Genomic DNA, 19,108 nt, shown 5'->3' with positions numbered 1-19,108 from the left:
GCCACCACTGCCTGGCAACTACTGAATTTTTGTGCCAGAACTACATCTGTTGGATAGGAGCGGTTTGCCTAGAATGACTAAAGTAGTCAGTTCACAGTGTGGTGCTGGAGACTGAGCACCATGGTTGCGTATAGATTTTTATTGAATAATGTGAATATATTTAGTCTACCATAACAAATAGTACCCCAAAAGTAAGTGATAACTTTCTGTTTTCCCTTATTAGGTTTCAACTTTCTGTGCTGTGGTGTCCACCGTAAGAGAGGTAGATCCGATGTGTGTCTGTGCTAAAGAAGCATGAGCTCCTTGCAGTAACTAGCAGCCAGCTCTTCCCCATAACAGTTATAACACGTGATGTTCCTCTCCCAGGTCAATGGTATCTTAACATGGATGTGTACCCCTTCTCAGTTTTGTTACAGTAAATTAGCCCCAGCTTTTTCCTTTTTGATTTTTTTCTTTTGTTAGTTCAGCTCTTTTTTTCTTTTCCATTTATGTTATACTTATTCCTCTTGAGTTTTCCCATCCTGTAGATGGGGGTTTAAAATGTATGCTTATTCCTGAGCATGGTGTCCTATGTCTTTAATCCCAGTGCTCAGAAAGGGGAGGCAGGAGAACTGCGATAAGTTTAAGATCAACCTGAACTACATACATGAATTATAGGTGGAGCTGGGCTACAGAGTAAGACCTTGTCTTGGAAAAAAATAATTATTCACAGTGATACTTGATAGCGTTTCTAGAACAGTTAGTACAAGTCCTTATGTGACTTGATTCTCCTAACAACTCTGTGGAGGTACATGATGCTATTCTTTCTGTTCCTATGTTCGCTTTCTTTCCTTTTTTTTTTTTTGTAGGGGGTGGGGTGGGGTTGCAGGAGATTGGTCCAAGACCGTATAGATTTGAATGTACTCTATCAAAAATAGTTTGTATTTCTGGGCTGTATTGGGAGGCAGAGACAGGTGAATCTCTGTGAGTTTGAGGCCAGCCTGGACTACAAAGCAAGTTATAGGACTGTTACACAGAGAAACCTTGTCTCAAGAAAAAAAAAAGTTTGTATTATCTCCAGGCCTTATTTCTACTTTTTTATGGAGGAAGTAACCAAGGCCTAGAGAAGTTTAACCAAACTGCCCAATTGGTCCACTCAGTAAATGTTGAACCCTGTGTTGAGACCTAGCAAATCTAAGTGCCTAAATTGTAAAGCCCGTGTTGTTTTCTCTCTCTTACTTTTCTTCTTTTTTTCTCCTGGAGCCCATATTCCTACCCATTGTGGTGTTCTTGCCCCGCTAGTCTGTTTCTCTGGTGCTGTGGATAAACCCAGTGCTGTGAACATGGAGGAAGAGGAGAAGCAGCACTCTACTAGATTCCCTGCCCTCCCCTTGCTAACCTGTGTGAACTAACTTGGCTGTAAACTAGCTGTTCCTTTCTGAATTTAATCTGCTGAGCCAGAAGTCCTTCAAGAAGGAGAGAATAGCATAGAACGGAACTTAATCTTTCTGATCTCCTTCAAAAGCATAGAAATTCTGAGCTCTTGCAAGCACAGTACATGAATTATTAGTCATTCTTTCAGAAACTTATTTTAAAAGTTAACATGCAACTTTTAAAAATGATTTATTTATTTTGATTTTATTATTTTATGTGTATGGGTGTTTTCTTGCATGTTTTTTTGTGTACCCCCTGTGTCTGATGCCTGTAGAGGCCAAAAGATGGTATGGAATCCCTTGGGGCTATGGTTACAGATGGTTGTGAGCTGCCATGTGGGTGCTGGGAATTAAATCAGGTCCTCTGGAAGCAGTTAGTGCTTAATCTCTCTAGCCCTGTTAACAAATGTTTTTGCCAAGAATTAGTAACTAATCTTGTAGACAAGTACAAGATATCTAAAAGAAACTCTTGAGTTTATCTATGGGAAGTCTTCTTTTGGTCTAATATAAACATAGCAGTGAAAAGCCATGCTGTTTTGTTTTAAATTTTTATTTCTTATTTTATTTATTAAAATTTACTGAGTGTGTATGAGTGAGAGAGAGAGATTTGTATGGGGACATGTATATGTGGAGGGCAGAGGACACCTGTGGACTCAGTTCTCTCCTCTCACCTTTACCTGGGTTCAGAAGATGAACTGAAGTTAGTAGATTTGCATAACAAGTACCCACAAGTACCATCTTGCCAGTTTTGCTTTTGTTTTGTTTTGTTTTTAAGAAAGGACTCATGTAACTCGGGCTGGCCTTGTACTCAGAGAGATCTGACGGCCTCTGCCTTCCAAATGCTGGGATTAAAGGAATGCTCCTTGCTGACTTCTGTTTTGTTTTTGTTTGTTTTTTCTTTTTGAGACAGGTCTCTTTATTTAGTCCTGGCTGTCATGTAACTCTCTGTTTACATCCACCTGTCTCTGCCTCCTAAGTGCTGGCTTGTGCCACCATGCTGGCCCAGCTAACATCTTAAGCAAAGATAAAAAGGTACTTTCTGAAATGTGTTTGTTAGTCTATTCCTGTAATCCTAGCTAGTGTAGGAAGATTGCTTTAAATTTGTGAGGGCAGCCTGGGCTATATATCTCGTGCTAGGCTAGCCTGGGTAGAGACCCTGTCTCAAAAAAACAAAACCATAAAGAATACCTGTACTTGCTGGGCTTTCTGAGCCAGGTGGGTATGCTGGAAGCAACTTAGGAGGCTAAGGTAAGAGGATCATTTGGGCAATATAGCAAGACCCCCATCTCAAAATAAAAATGCTATTATTATTTTGTTTTGTTTTGTTTTTGAGACAGGATTTCTCTGTGTAGCACTGGCTGTCTTAGAACTTGCTCTGTAGACCAGGCTGGCCTTGAACTCACTGAAACACCCCTGCCTCTCCCTCCTGAGAGAATAAAGGCATGGCCCACTGAGTCTGCCTAGGCCCAGCTTTGTTGTTTGTGAAGCAAAGTTTTTTGTGATTTGGAGTAAAAATTTTGTGACTACTGGAATTTATTTATTTGCTTTGTTCGAAGCCAGCCTGGTCTACAGAGGGAGTTCCAGGACAGCCAAGGCTACACATAGAAACCTTGTCTTGGGGGGCGGGGGGAAATAATTATTATTTAAATTTTCTCTCTTAAGGCTCTGTCTACATTTTAAAATTGTTTATTTGTGTGTGGGAAGGATGTTTTGAAGTGAGACCTGTAACTCACTTCAAACTCATGTAGCAAGGTAGCACAGATTAGATCCTTCTGCCTCTGCCTCTCAGGATGGTGGAAACAGAAATATGTGGTATCACAGCTTTCTTCCCTCCCTCCCTCCCTCCCTCTCCTTTTCCCTCCCTTCTCTTTTTACCTCCGCTTTCACATCCTCCCCACTAGCTGTTTTTTTTCCATTGCCCTCTCCCTAAATCTCCCTCCTCCATATCTTGGAATGACTTAAAAAGTTCAGTTCTCTTACAATTTCACCGACAGACACTTCAGAACAATATTTCTGCAGATCTGGGCATGGTGCAAGCCTGCAGTTCCATCATGTGGGAGGTGAATACAAGAGGATCAGGAGCTCGAGGTCATCATCACCTACATACTAAATTGGAGGCTAGTCCATAACTGCGGAAGACACTGCCTCAAAACCAAGAAAGGGGAGAAAATAGTTCTATAGATAAGTAGTCTTGGGGGCGGGTAGGATGTTACAACAATCACAGTATTATTGTTGTATCTACAAACTTTAGAATAATTGTGGCTAGAAACGCAGTTCAGTGGTAGGACATTTATTTATTGTGTCTGCATGTGTGCGAGGGTGTGCGTGCCACAGCACATGTATGGGCAGTCAAAGGGCAACTTGTGAGAGTCGGTTCCTTCTTGCCATTATGGGGTTTCAGAGATAGAATTCAGGTCATTAGGCTTTGGCAATTGCCCTTCCCTCTCAGTGGTCTTCCTAGCCCTCAAGCCTTGGATTTGTTCCCTGGTGCTGCAAAAGAACAAACAAACAAGTAAATAAACACTTAATAAAAATTATTATTTGCCAGGTGGTAGTGGGGTCGCCTTTAATCCCAGCACTTGGGAGACAGAGGCAGGCGGATCTCGAAGCCAGCCTGGTCTACAGAGGGAGTTCCAGGACAGCCAAGGCTACACATAGAAGCCTTGTCTTGGAGGGGGGGGGATTATTATTTAAATTTTCTCTCTTAAGGCTCTGTCTACATTTTAAAATTGTTTATTTGTGTGTGGGGAGGATGTTTTGTGCTATGGCACACTTACAGAGGTCAGGTGTCTGTTCTCTGCTTCTACCATGTGTCCTGGGATCAGACTTAGGTGGCAGGCACCTTCACCTATCTTGCTGGTTCAGTTGTTTTTCCATTCAGCATCTAAACAAGTTAGGTAAACGTGTCTCTTAAATCTTAATTTAAATAGCCCATACTCCTGGTAGTAAGAGCCAGATGAGATAGATGTATTTGGTTTTTGTTTTGTTTTGTTTTTTCGAGACAGGGTTTCTCTGTGTAGCTTTTCACCTTTCCTGGAACCCACTCTGTAGCCCAGGCTGGCCTCAAACTCACAAAGATCCGCCTGGCTCTGCCTCCCGAGTGCTGGGATTAAAGGTGTGTGCCACCACTGCCCAGCTGAGATGTAAGCTTTTAAAAGTTTTATACTAGCTAGGCAGTGGTGGTGCATGCCTTTAATCCCAGCACTTGGGAGACAGAGGCAGGTGGATCTCTGTGAGTTAGAGGCCAGCCTGGTCTACAGAGGGAGTTCCAGGACAGCCAGGGCAGTTATACAGAAAAACCCTGTCTCGAAAAAACAAAAAAAAAAAAAATTTTATACTAATAGGTAGGGTGATGGTATGTACTTGTAGTCCCAGTCTCAGGAAGTGGAGGCAAGATAATCAGGTGTTTAAGACCAGCTTTGCTGTATGTTTGATGAGGAGTTAGAGGCCAGCCTGGGCTATGTGAGATTTTGTCTTTTTTGTTCATTTGTTTGTTTTTCCAAGTCAGGGTTTCTCTGTGTAGCCCTGGCTGTCCTGGAACTCACTCTGTAGACCAGGTTGGCCTTGAACTCTTAGAGATCCACATGCCTCTACCTCCCCAGTGCTGGAATTAAAGGCTGCGCCACCACTGCCTGGCTATTGAAGATATTTTAAACAAATGCTAGAAAAACTTTCTGATGAACAATAGTCTGTTGTAGCTAGAGTTTTCCTGCCTGGCCCACAGTCAGGACAAATCTCTCACCCGCCAGTCCCACAGCCGCTCAGACCCAACCAAGTATTTACTTATATTGTCTCTGTATTTACTTAATACAGAGACTTATATTGCTTACAAACTGTATGGCCGTGGCAGGCTTCTTGCTAACTGTTCTTATATCTTAAATTAATCCATTTCTATAAATCTATACCTTGCCACGTGGCTCGTGGCTTACCGGCATCTTCACATGCTGTTTGTCATGGTGGTGGCTGGCAGTGTCTCTGACTCAGCCTTCCACTTCCCAGAATTCTTCTCCTCCTTGTCCCGCCTATACTTCCTCCTGCCTGACTATTGGCCAATCAGTGTTTTATTTACTAACCAATCAGAGCAACACATTTGCCATACAGAACATCCCACAGCAGTCTGTTGTTTGTATGAGACAGTATCACATGGTCCAGGCTTTCCTTGAATTCACTGTGTAAATAGTATGACCTTGCTTCCATTTTCCAAGTGCTGGAGTTAAGAAGAGTACTGCTAGCTAGGTCTTCCAGGCATGCTCTCCCCCCCCCCCCCCATACTGGGAAATAGATTCAGATCTTTATGTTCTAGGCAAGTATTCTATCCTAGCCTGATGTTCTGGTCTCATCTGTGGAGGTAAAGCTTTTTATTGTTTTGTTTGGGCCTAAAGTTTACTGTGTAGCATACTCTTGCCTTGATGAACTAGCAAACTTCCTACTTTGATAATCCTGCTTCAGCCTCTGAAGTGCTGGAACTATAGGCATATGCTGCTAGACTGAGCTCCTTCGGTATCTGTCTGTCTCTTGGGCCCTTTCTCCTTCTGCCATGTGTCACTGACATTTTCTTTGATGGTTAAATGTATTAAGAACAGTTGTTAGTCTTGGTGGTACACACTTTTAATTTCAGCACTTGGGAGGCAGAAACTTGGATCTCTGAGTTGGAGGCCACCCTGGTCTACAGAGTGAGTTCCAGGACAGCCAGGACTACACAGAAACCCTGTCTCTAACCCCGCTCCCCCCAAAAAAAAGAAAGGAAAAAAAGAACAATTATGCTTCCCGTTGAAAATAGTAACACTGGGCTGGTGAGGTGGGTCAGTGGGTAAAGGTTGATAACCTGAGCTTGATCCACAGCACCCACATAAAGGTGGGAGAGAGCCGGGCGGTGGTGGCACACGCCTTTAATCCCAGCACTTGGGAGGCAGAGCCAGGCGGATCTCTGTGAGTTCGATGCCAGCCTGGGCTACCAAGTGAGTTCCAGGAAAGGCGCAAAACTACACAGGGAAACCCTGTCTCGAAAACCCAAAAAAAAAAAAAAAAAAAAAAAGGTGGGAGAGAACTCATTCCACAAAGTTGCCCTCTGGCTGCCACACATATGTCATGGCTCACATGACACACATACCAGACACATAATGATAAATTATGAAAAGAGAATTTGACCATATGAGTTAGAAAGGGGGTAGAATAAGAATGGAGTATGCGGCCTGGTGTTGTGCCTTTAATCTCAACACTCAGAGGCAGAGGTAGGCGGATCTCTTGAGTTCAAGGCCAGCCTGGTCTACAAAGTGAGTTTTAGGGCCAAGGCTGCACAGAAAAAGCCTGTCTCAAAAAGCAAAAAAAAAAAAAAAAAAAAGGAATATGCATAAGACTCTTGTAAGTATGAAAGAGGAAGAAAGAGCATTTAAAAAGTGCTCTTGGCTCAGCAGGTGAAATTACTAGCCATGTAAGTCAAACAGTCAAGTTTATATCTGGATGTGGTGCCTCACTCCACCTGCGCGCCCCCCCCCCCCCACAGGGTTTCTCTGTGTAGCTTTGCTCCTTTCCTGGATCTCGCTCTGTAGACCTGCCTGGCCTCGAACTCACAGAGATCCGCCTGGCTCTGCCTCCGAGTGCTGGGATTAAAGGCGTGCGCCACCACTGCCCAGCAGTGCCTCACTTTTGTAATTCTAGGAAGAAGGGGGTGGAGATAGAATCAGGGAAGGTCATGAGCCAGGAACCAGGAAATAAGCAGCGTAGAGGCCAGTAAATGAGTGAGCGAGTGAGTGAGTAAGGGAACAAAGAAAGAAGTGAATAAATAAATGGTTTTTCAGAGTTGTCCTCTGATAGCTAAATAAATGATCAAGGTGCATACACATATACACACAATAAGTAAGTCAGTAAATTTTATTTTAAATGGATTTGGTATTAGTGCGAGAGGCAATAAGTAGATCATCACATGCAGATTGACCCTCATAGTGAGTTTGGTAGAGGTTTTGTGACTGTGTTTATATATACTTAAGATTTTTTTCTTTTTCTTTCTTTTTTTTTCTTTTTTTAAGCAGCAGCATCTGGAATCAGGAGAGCCACAGGATCTGAGGTGAGTTTTATATTGATTCATTGTTGCTAAAAGTATAATTCTGGCATAGGAGACTCTGTCCAGGTATGTCCAAACTTCTGACATCACAACACACTGCTGTCATGTACAGAGTTCATACTTGAGAGCCATGTAATTGAGTGACAAAAAAAAAAAAAGAAAAAGAAGGACTGGAGAGATCGCTCAGTGGCTAAGAGCACTGGCTGTTCCTTCAGAGGTCCTGAGTTCAATTTCCAGCACTCACACGGTGGCTCAAAACCATCTATAGTGGGGTCTGATGTCCTCTTCAGGCATAAAGGCATACATACAGATAGAGCACTCACATACAGAAAATAAATAAATCTTAAAAAAAGAAAAAGAAAATGGCAAAATATCTCAAGGTATTTTAAGTTTATGGTGTTGTGTTGGGTCATATTCAAAGTTATCTTGAGTGTATGCAGGCCATGGGTTAGACATGGCTATCATTTTCTCTTTGTTTATGTCTTGAAGAGTTAGACAAGATCTGTGTGTGTGTGTGTGTGAGAGAGAGAGAGAGAGAGAGAATTTGACATGTTAATTTATCCAAAAAACTCACATGCAACTGCATAAAAAGAGTCATAATCTCTTAACACAGCAGTAGTCTAAAATAATGTACAAATAATTATGGACTAGACTGTAGGGTTTAGTGCAAAAATCACACTGTACAGAAAAGTTTGAGTCTTCCAACTTCTCTGACTCCAGTACTGAATGTGTTTCTTTACATTCCTCAGCTTCTTCCAAGTCCTTTTCCCTTTCTGAGTCTGTTGAAGACTCAAGTATGTGTGGCCTCTTAACTTGTGCTGGCAGTCTGGGATTGTCATCCAGGACTTTTGCAGACTCCCCTCCTGGGTTTTTTTTTTGTTTGATTTTTTTTTTTTTTTTTTTTTGAGACAGTGTTTCTCTGTGTAGCTTTGGAGTCTGTTCTGGAACTCACTCTATAGCCCAGGCTGGCCTCAAACTCACAGAGATCCGCCTGGCTCTGCCTCCCAAGTGCTGGGATTAAAGGGGTGCACCACCACTGCCCGGCCCCCTCCTGGTTTTTAATGGCAGAGTTTGTGGTGATATTGTATTCCCCAGTATATTGTGAACACTAATAAACTTATCTGGGATCAGAGAACAGAACATCCGCTAGATATAGAGGCCAGAAAATGGTGACACACCTTTAATCCTGGCATTCCAAAGGCAGAGATCCATCCGTATCTCTGTGAGTTCAAAGCCACACTGGAAACAGCCTGGCATGATGACTCACGCCTTTAATCCCAGGAAATGATGTCAGAAAGCAGAAAGGTATATAAGGCATGAGGTTGAGGAACTAGAGGCTGGTTAAGCTTTTAGGCTGTTGAGCAGCAATTCAGCTGAGATGCATTTGGGTGAGGACTCAGAGGCTTCCAGTCTGAGGAAACAGGATCAGCTGAGGAATTGGCAAGGTGAGGTGGCTGTGGCTTGTTCTGCTTCTCTGATCTTCCAGCATTCGTCCAATAACTGGCACCGGGTTTGTTTTTATTAATAAGACCTTCTAACATTTTGTTTTACAAGAGTTTTCACTATTCTATGGTTTTATTTTTTTTTTCAGTCTTGTTTTTGCTGCTTTTTCACATGCCACTTTTTTTTTGCCCAGTCGCTCACATTGCTCTTGATCTGCCTCACTGAGAATCAGTCATGCTTCCTTGAATGCTGTGGAAAAGGCAGGATTCTCTCTGTGTATTGGATGGTGGGTGGGTGTTATGTTGCTGGGGATCAAATCCAGGCCTTGTGCATTAGGTGAGCACTCTAGGCTGAGGATGTAGCTCAGTGGTAGACAGTGCTCTTTTTGCATCTTTTTGGTCCACTAGAAGTTACACAATTCTTGGGACAGGGCATTACTATATAGCCCAGCTGTCCTTAGATTTATCCTCCTTTCTCAGCCTCTGGAGCACTAAGATATGGACCACCATACCTGTCTACAGCTCTGGTTTTTTTGTAGGGGATTTGTGAGTTGTTGTTTTTTTTTTTTTAATTTCTGTTTTTTGTTTGTTTTTTGTTTTTGAGACAGGGTTTTTCTCTGTAGCTTTGGCTGTACTGGAACATACTATGTAAACCACGATGACCTTGAAGTCTCAGTAATCCACCTGCCTTTGCCTTTGAGTGCTCAGTGATAGGATTAAAGTCATGTGCTGCCATGCCTAGCTTTTGTTTTTGTTTTTATTTTTTCAAGACAGGTTTCTTTGTGTAGCTTTGGAGCCTTTCCTGGAACTCACTCTGTAGCCCAGGCTGGCCTCACAGAGATCCACCTGCCTCTGCCTCCCGACTGCTGGGATTAAAGGCGTGCGCCACCACTGTCCAGCTTTTGTTTTGTTTTTTTGAGACATTTCTCTGTGTAGCTCTGGCTGTCCTGAAACTCACTCTGTAGACCAGGCTGGCCTCAAACTCACAGAGATCCACCTGCCTCTGCCTCCACAGTTCTGGAATTAAAGGTGTGTGCCATCATATCCAGCTATAATATCAAAAGATATTGATTGAGCATATCTTTTGTTTTTGAGTTTTAGTGGATTATTTATTTATTTATTTGCTTGCTTTTGAAGCAGGGTCTCATTTAACCAAGTCTGGCCTCCCATTGTGCTTTGTTTAAGGCCCCTGAGGCTGACCTTAAACCCCAGATCCTCTGCCTTCCCTCTTGAGTGTTGGTATTATAGGCATGTCCCACCACACAGGCTTTGTAGTGCTTCAGATAGAAATCAGGGTTTCTCACAGACTGAGCAGGCACTCTACCAGTGGAGCTATATGCCTGATCCTTATTTGTTGTTTAGAGACAGAATCTCATTCTGTCCTCAGGCTAGCCTGGTATTGACTATGTAGTATGAGGTAACTTGTAACTTTGGGCAATCGTCTTGCCTCAGCCTCCCAAATAGTGGGATTGCAGGTATGTTTACACCTGTACGTTTACCCTTTCTTGTGCAGAATATCTTCGATTTACTATTCTTTCCCCACATGGAGATGTTCTAGCCCCATTGTTTCACTCCTATCCTTGTGTCAGGATTCAGAATGCTAAACTGGCACTTTTTTCTGAGATTTCAGGTTTTTCTCTTACAATATCTTCAAAGGTCTTTGAGATAATATGTTCTTACTTATATTTTAGTTATTATTTTTGACCTGATACAGCTCAAACTCACTCTGTAACCAATATTGGACTTGAACTGCTAGTCATCCCCCCCCCCCCCCCCCCCCCCCGCGCGCGCGCGCGCACAAGTAGTGACAGGGCTTATAGGTCATCACTACCAGGCCCTTTTATTAAGGGCCTTGACTATTAGGTCTTAAGATTGTGGAATACTGTTTTCACTAGTCTTGTCCTCTGGATTCTAAATTGATGGATATTAATGACATGGAGAGTAACTTGGTGTTGGTTGCACTGGCATATTGACTCCTGGGAATAGCTAGTTAGAGTCTGCTCTGATGGTTTTATTCCTTTTATATTTCTGGAACTAACAGTCCTTTAACTCATCCTCCCAAATGCTGGAGTTATAAGTATGTACCATTACCTGGCCATATATTCATCTTAATTCTTTGTTTTTTTTCTTTAGGTACCATTTGCCTCTGTCATGCCTGTCAAGAAAATAGGCCACCGAGGTGTTGATTCCTCTGGAGAGACTACATATAAAAAGGTAAGTCTGGACAGACTGGCTGGAACATCTTACTTTGGTAACACACCAAGGGCAATGCTGTTGTTTTCTTTTGTTGTTTGCTTTTCTTGAGATTGTGTCTCATTCTAAAACAGGGTGATCTGGAATTCACTATGTAGTTGAGGCTGGCTTTGAACTTCCTGTAGTCTTTCTTCCTCAGCCTCCCAAGTGCTTAGATTATAGGTATGAGCCACCATGTCTGGCCAGTACTGTTCTTGATACTGCTCGCCACAAACTATTCCATTTGGCTTTTCTTATTTTGTTTGTTGGTTTGTGGTTTTGTTTCATTTGAGACAAAATCTTTCTATTTAGTCTTGACGGGCCTGGAATTCACTGTGTAGACCATGCTGTCTCAGACCCACAGAGATCTGCCTGTCTTTGCCTCCTGAGTGCGGGAATTAAAGGTGTGTAGCACTACACCCAACCCATTTGTTGATAGACAATGAATATAATGTAACTTGTGTTTTGAAATTAATTCACAAAGAATGAATTATTTTTATATATGTGATTAAAGGAGACTGTTACTAATGAAAAAATCTAGTGTTAGTTTATAGTATCTTTTTTTTTTTGAGACAGGGTTTCCCTGTGTAGCTTTGCACCTTTCCTGGAGCTCACTTGGTAGCCCAGGCTGGCCTCGAACTCACAGAGATCCAACTGCCTCTGCCTCCTGAGTGCTGGGATTAAAGACATGCGCCACCAACGCCCGGCTGATAGTATCTTTTTTTTTTTTTTTTAAGATTTTATTTATTAATTATGTATACAGTGTTCTGTCTGTGTGTGTCCTTGCAGGCCAGAAGAGGGCACCAGATCTCATTACAGATGGTTGTGAGCCACCGTGTGGTTGCTGGGAATCAAACTCAGGACCTCTGGAAGAGCATTCAGTGCTCTTAACCACTGAGCCATCTCTCCAGCCCGATACTATCTTTTTAAAAAAAAATTTAAAACATGGGGTCTCTCTACATAGTCCTGGCTGTTCTCAAACTCACTATGTAGGCCAGGACAGCTCAAACTCACAGACAGCTACCTGTCTTTGCCTCCTAAGTGCTGGGATTAAAGGTATGCACTACCATGCCCAGCCATGGTTGATACTTTCATTGAATGGAAGAAATTGGATTTCATTATTAGATAGAAATATATTGCTGAGTCCTAAAAGGCACTTTTTCCCTTGCCACAGGAAACCTGAGTTTTTGTTTTTTGTTTTGTTTTGTTTTCCTCCTTTTTGAAAATGGGTCTTTTCCATACCCCAGGCTGATCTCAGACTCACTGTAACAGAGGATGACTTTGAATTCCTGACCCTTCTTCCTTCCATCTCCCGAGTTCTCTGAGATTTACAAGCATGCACCACACCTACCTGGAGTCCTGTGTCTCTGGGTTTTTTTTTTGTTGTTGTTCTTCTTCTTTTTCTTCTTCTTCTTCTTCTTTTTCTTCTTCTTCTTCTTCTTCTTCTTCTTCTTCTTCTTCTTCTTCTTCTTCTTCTTCTTCTTCTTCTTCTTCTTCTTCTCCTTCTCCTCCTCCTCCTCCTTCTCCTCCTCCTCCTCCTCCTCCTCCTTCTCCTCCTCCTCCTCCTCCTCCTCCTCCTTCTCCTCCTCCTCCTCCTCCTCCTTCTCCTCCTCCTCCTCCTCCTCCTCCTTCTCCTCCTCCTCTCTCCTCCTCTTCATCTTTTTTCTTCTTCTCCTCCTCCTTCTCCTCCTCCTCCTCCTCTTCTTCTTCTTCTTTTTCTCCTCCTCCCTCTCCTTTTCCTTCTCTCCTCCTCCTCCTCCTCCTTTTTGTTTTGTTTTGTTTTTTTGAGACAGGGTTTCTCTGTGTAGCTTTGGAGCCTGTCCTGGAACTCACTCTGTAGACAAGGCTGGCCTCTGCCTCCTGAGTGCTGGGATTAAAGGCATGCGCCACCACCGCCCGGCTTTTTCTTTTCTTTTCTTCTCTTTTCTTTTTTCTTTTTCTTTTCTTTCTTTCTTTTTTTTAAGACAAGGTCTCATAATATAGTCCAGGCTGGCCTTGAACTTGCTATATACTGTTGGATACCTTGCAGCTAGAGTTACAGGCTGCTGTGATCCCCTGTTGTGGGTGCTAGGGACTGAACTCAGATCCCCTGGAAGAACAGCAACCCCTCCAGACCCAGTTATCACCTCTAATACATTTTCCCTCTGAAATTTTACTGTTTTCACATTTCTCAGAGTTATCCTGATAATTTTTTCCATCCTTTTTCTTCTTTCTTTTTTTTTTTTTTTTGAGACAGGGTTTCTCTGTATAGACCAGGCTGTCCTGGAACTCAAGAGATTCTGCCTCCTGAGTGCTGGGACTTAAGTAGTACACTACCACCACCTAACTAAATTTAGTATTTTTTGTTTTATGGGTGTTTTGCCTTCATGTATGTCTGTGCACCACCTACATGCCTGGTGCCTAGAGGCCAGAGAAGGTGTTGGATCCCCTCAAACTGGAGTTACAGATAATTGTGAGTCATCATGTGGGTGGTTGTGCCCTCTGGAAGAGCAGCCAGTGCTCTTAACTCTCTCTCTCTCTTTTTTTTTCTTTTTACATTTTTTGATTCTTTTTAAGTTACTAAGTCTCAAGTTGCTCAGTATTACCAAGCAAATTTGTACATTTTAACAGTGGTGATTTGCAAAGTGACTAGAAACCAGTCTTCCAGTATCTTTTCTTCCACAAACACAACCGTGTGTCTTCAGACCCATGGGATCTGATTCCTTCTTCTGACCAGGATGCTGCACGCATGTGGTACTTATACATACATGGAGGCAAAATATCCATACCCAAGTTGAATTTTTCATGTGTAGTGGTTTTTCTTTTCTTTTCTTTTCTTTTTTTTGCGTGTATATGTGTGTGTGTATTTGAGACAGTATCTGTGTAGTCCTGGCTGGCCTGGAACTCTGTGTAGACCAGCCTGGCCTCCAAATGCACAGAGTTCCACCTGCTTCTGCCTCTGAAGTGCTGGAATGCACAACCACTCCTGGCCATGTTTTCTTTTTTTAATTAAGAAGCTTTTTGTTTGTTTGTTTTTTACTACTTTAGTGTTCTTGGAATACTTGTTCTTCTTTCAGAGGACCAAAGCTATACAGTCAAAACTATACAGTCAAATCAGAATCTCTGTTAATGTTCATTATATTCTTTACCAGATGAATCAAATGTTTGGGGGGCTCAGCTACCCCCAGGGCAACTAGTAGTAGTGGTAATATGGAGCTCTTCCCTAGCTGAGGCCAGCACAGAGTGTCCTCCCTTGCTATTCTGAATCTTCACTGTTTTTAATCGTTTCTAGGTTTAATTGCAATGTAGAGGACTGGGATAGCCTAAATTCTGTCTAAACTATTGGAAGGGCATTTGCTTTCAAGTGTTTCTTTTTACATTTTCATCATGGGTTTAGTGGGTTTGATTGATTGGTTTGGTTTCTTAAGTCCAAGTGTAGACCAAGCTGACCTACATTTGTAAATTTCTTGTCTTAACCATTTAAGTGCTGGGATTCCAGGTGTGCCTCTGTGCCCAAATTTCTCCTTGGTTATTATTGGTATGGTCAGACTTTTGTTTGTTTGTTTTCTTTTAGGGGTTTCAGAGTTGAAATACAGACAGAGTCTTTGTTTGGGCTTAAACTTAAGGCAGTCCTCCTATTTCTGTGTTCTGGAATTATAGGCATGTGCCACCATCCCCAGACTTTGTTTAGACTTGATACCAGAACGTTTCTGTCATTTCTTTACTGTTTTTTAGACAACTTCATCAGCCTTGAAAGGTGCCATCCAGTTAGGTATTACCCACACTGTGGGCAGCCTGAGTACCAAGCCCGAGCGAGATGTCCTCATGCAAGACTTCTACGTGGTGGAGAGTATCTTCTTTCCCAGGTACAGAGGTCAATTCATATTTAAGAGAGTGTCCTAGACAGTCGGACTTTCTTTACATCAATCTTGGGGCTCTAGTCTAATTTCTTGTCAGTCCTGAACCTTCTTGTGAACAGGGTAAGTGAGATTAGACAGTTTAGAGAGCAGGCTTTGCTACATGCCTCTGGCCAATGGAATGTCATATGTAAAAAACAAACATCCGGGCAGTGGTGGCGCACGCCTTTTAATCCCAGCACTTGGAGGCAGAGGCAGACCTGGGCTACCAAGTGAGTTCCAGGAAAGGCGCAAAGCTACACTGAAACCCTGTCTCGAAAAACCAAAAAGAAGAAAAAACAAACAAAAAAACAACTTATTTAGGCTAGTGAGATGGCTTAACAGATAAAGATAAAGCCTAACAACCTGAGTTTGATCCACATGATGGGGATAATTAAATCCTGCAGGTTTTCCTCTGACTTAACACATGTACCAAGGCATGTATGCTTGGGTGCACGCTCGTGCATACACACACACACACACACACACACACACACACGCACGCACGCACGCACGCACGCACGCACGCACGCTCAGAATAAATGTAATCTAAAAAGTTTTCAGAGCTGGATAAGATGGCTCAGTGGTTTAGAGCACCTGCTGCTTTTTCAAAAGATGTAGGTTCATTTCCTGGCACCCACATTTTGGCTCACAACCATTTGTAACTTTAGTTCCAAAGGATCTGACACTTTCTTGGCCTCCAAAACTACCAGGCATGTCTATGGTTCATAGACATGCATGCAGGCAAAACATTCATACACACAGAATTAGCTGTGTTTGGTGGTGCCTGTAATCCCAGCATTTGTGAGGCAGAAACAAATTGATCTCTGTTAGTTCAAGGCCAGCCCTGGCTACATAGTGAGACTCTATTTCAAACAAATAAACAAACAAAAAACAAAAACAAACTTTTAAATGACTTAGTGCCTTTGTCCCACAGATGGACTTACCTTCATCCCTGTTGAGTCTCAGAAGTATTGATGGGCATCCCTTTCAGCATCTGCCCAGGGTGGATTCCATGGGTGATGGGGTCTAGCAAGTTAAGGTTTCTTTATATTCAACCCACAGTGAAGGGAGCAACCTGACACCAGCTCATCATTACAATGACTTTCGTTTCAAGACCTATGCGCCTGTTGCCTTCCGTTACTTTAGAGAGCTGTTTGGCATCCGGCCTGATGATTACTTGGTAAGTTTCTTGTCACAGAATCTGTGATTATAAGGTCAGAGGAATATTCCAAAAAAATATTTCCCTCTTCCATCATCTTGCTTTAGTGTTGTTTAGAATGGATGTTTGTCTGTGCCTGATTTCTGTGATAGGCAGGCCCTGGCATATCTGACTCTTAGTGTCTTCTCTTGTTTTCAGTACTCCCTTTGCAGTGAACCATTGATTGAACTCTCCAACTCTGGAGCTAGTGGTTCCCTCTTCTATGTGTCCAGTGATGATGAGTTCATCATTAAGACAGTCCAGCATAAAGAAGCGGAATTTCTGCAGAAGCTGCTTCCGGGATACTACATGGTGAGTGAGGAGCGCTGGCAGAGGCTGTCCTCAGCTGTATCAGTCTTTGTGTCTTCATGTTGGGGTTTGAGTTTACTTAGAGGTCAAAGTCAAGACAGACAATTTTTTTGGTGCTTTTGGTTTTTGAGACAGTATCTTCCCTGCTGCCCTTGAATTACTTACTGATCATCCAGCTTCTGCCTCCCAAGTACTGGAATTAAATGTGTGCCGCCACCACACTGGGTTTAAGTGGTGCTGAGCATTGAACCCAGGCTTTGTGAATGCTAAGCTAGCATTCTTTCTGATGTGTTTGTTTTGAGACTGGATCTTCCTGTGTAGCCCAAAGCCATTCCTGAATCTCCTGCCTCTGACTCTGTGGTATCAGGATTATAAGTGGCCATCACCGTGCCTGGTTAATACTGTTTTCTCTTTAAACTCTCTTAGATGCCAGGAGAAATTTTGAACAAATATGTAGTTCAACACATTTTACCTAAATCCCTTGTAAAGCAGAGGAACAGTGGCTAGCAACTTTTGCCTTGAGTTTCACTGAGAATCAGCTAACTTGCTCTACTGCTTCTTACTTTTATGTCTTAGAATCTTAACCAAAACCCTCGAACCTTGCTGCCTAAATTCTATGGACTGTACTGTGTGCAAGCAGGCGGCAAGAACATACGAATTGTGGTGATGAACAATCTCTTACCTCGGTCAGTCAAAATGCATATGAAATATGACCTAAAGGGTTCAACTTATAAACGGCGAGCTTCTCAGAAAGAACGGGAGAAGCTTCTCCCCACCTTTAAAGACCTGGACTTCCTACAAGATGTCCCCGACGGTCTTTTTTTAGATGCTGACATGTACAGTGCTCTGTGTAAGACTCTGCAGCGTGACTGTTTGGTGAGTTGCTATGTTTTTCTCTATTGTAGACACAGAAATCATTTTCATTGAAAAACCTTGGTGATTCTCTGGCATTTAGTCTACAGGAGATGGAACTCGGATCATTAGTTCCCTCTGTCCTGCTTTTATTTGTTTGTTTGTTTGTTTGTTTTGGAGAGTATGTATATGTGTGTGAGGGTACAGTTGTACTTTGCCATGTATAGCACAGTTGAGCACAGGTGCTGTCACTTATGTATGAGTGTGTGCTTCCTGTGTGTGGACATGTAGAGGCCAGAGGTCAGCACTGGGTGTCTTCTTGATGGCACTCCACCTTATTTTCTGAGACAAAGTCTCTCACTGAACCTAGAGCTCACCATTTCAGCTAAACTGGCTGACTAACCCATGAGATCTGCCTATGCCTTTCCCCACAGTGCTGGGGTTACAAATGTGCACTGTCATGCCCTGCTATTATGTGGGTGCTGGGGACCCAAACTCCACTCCACATGTTTGTGCAGCAAGTACTTTTCCCACTGAGTTTCTTCTCCACCCCCAGATTGCATTTTAGATGACTTTTACATTCGCTCATGGCTGGTCCTTTACATCTTTGCTCTTGTCATTTACCTTCCACTCCTGGGCTGTAGTCCTTGTGAAGCATTCATAGGAGAACTTTAACTTAGTTGTACTACACAGCCATTATTCCTTAGATTTTGGTCTTGCCTGCCCAATCCAAATTTATATCTTGAAAATTTAAATGCTGTTGAACACTACACAACGGTACACCAGATCTGCTGATTTGTAATATTTTTCTAGACGAGTGGTTCTCAACCTTCCTAGTGCTTTGACCCTTTAATACACTCATGTGTGGTGACCCCCAACCATAAACTGTTTTTGTTGCTGCTTCATAACTATAATTTTGCTACTGTTATGAATTGTAATGTAAATATCTTTGTTTTCCCATGGTCTTAGGCGACACCTGTAAAAGGGCCATTCAACCTCCTAAAGTGGTCATGACCCACAGGTCGAGAATCACTTGACTAGACCATCAGTTTTACTCATTCCATTTCCTCTTCTTCCCAGTAAGCATTTCATTGCCTCTAACCTCCAGCAGTTCTTCTTGACTCTGTTTCCCTAGTTTGGGGATTACAAGTAAAAGCCATTATGCCCAGTTTTCTAAACCTCTCTGCCTCTTCCCCTAATCCAGTCTCTCTTTTGGTTTCTCAAGACAGGGTTTCTCTGTGTAGCCCTGGCTATCCTGGAACTCACTCTGTAGACCAGGGTAGCCTAGAACTCAGAGATCCACTGGCTTCTGCCTCCCCAGTGCTGCGACTAAAGGTGTGCACCACCACTGCCTGTCCCTAACCCAGACTCTTAGCCCGCATCTCTCCAGCTTGTTTCTCAGCAGTGACTGGAGCACTCCATCCTGTTCTACCCCTTTGTGTTGCCGTGTACTCACCCTTATTTGCTCACTCTGGGGTGCTTCCTCAATGATGCCCATTTTAGTCTGTCTCCTCCTTCAGTTTACTCAACTAAATGAGCCAATAGTTGTTTTCAGTTTGACTCAGTCAGCTGTAGCCAGCCACTCCTCACCCTTTTTTCTACACTAATCATGGCACCCTTAGTTGAACAGCATTGTCAGAATGAGCTGTGGGAGCTGATATGAGTAGACCCTTTCACCTTGTTCTAGGGAACAAAACAGGTTAACAGGTTGAATGTGCTTCTTG

The 19,108-nt window shown here is 42.8% G+C and overlaps 1 protein-coding gene across 3 annotated transcripts in view; it reads left to right on the top strand.

The window, feature by feature from the left end:
• Pip5k1a (phosphatidylinositol-4-phosphate 5-kinase type 1 alpha) overlaps positions 1-19,108 on the top strand; it is a 48,691-nt gene that overhangs the window by 14,093 nt on the left and 15,490 nt on the right. For 2 of the 3 annotated variants that reach the window (XM_052732272.1, XM_052732270.1), the window contains exons 2-7: positions 7,442-7,476; positions 11,049-11,129; positions 14,862-14,992; positions 16,088-16,205; positions 16,383-16,535; positions 17,109-17,408. In XM_052732272.1, the coding sequence (XP_052588232.1) occupies positions 11,067-11,129; positions 14,862-14,992; positions 16,088-16,205; positions 16,383-16,535; positions 17,109-17,408 (765 nt within the window). In that variant the 5' untranslated portion in view covers positions 7,442-7,476; positions 11,049-11,066. Of the gene's footprint in view, positions 1-7,438; positions 7,477-11,048; positions 11,130-14,861; positions 14,993-16,087; positions 16,206-16,382; positions 16,536-17,108; positions 17,409-19,108 lie in introns of all 3 variants that reach the window. The other variant, XM_052732271.1, reaches the window with a different exon arrangement.

This window comes from Peromyscus californicus, unplaced genomic scaffold (assembly GCF_007827085.1).
Source record: "Peromyscus californicus insignis strain IS unplaced genomic scaffold, ASM782708v3 Scaffold_9__1_contigs__length_137607984, whole genome shotgun sequence".
In the NCBI taxonomy this organism is placed as follows: domain Eukaryota; kingdom Metazoa; phylum Chordata; class Mammalia; order Rodentia; family Cricetidae; genus Peromyscus; species Peromyscus californicus.
This window is presented reverse-complemented; position numbering and strand designations above follow the sequence as displayed.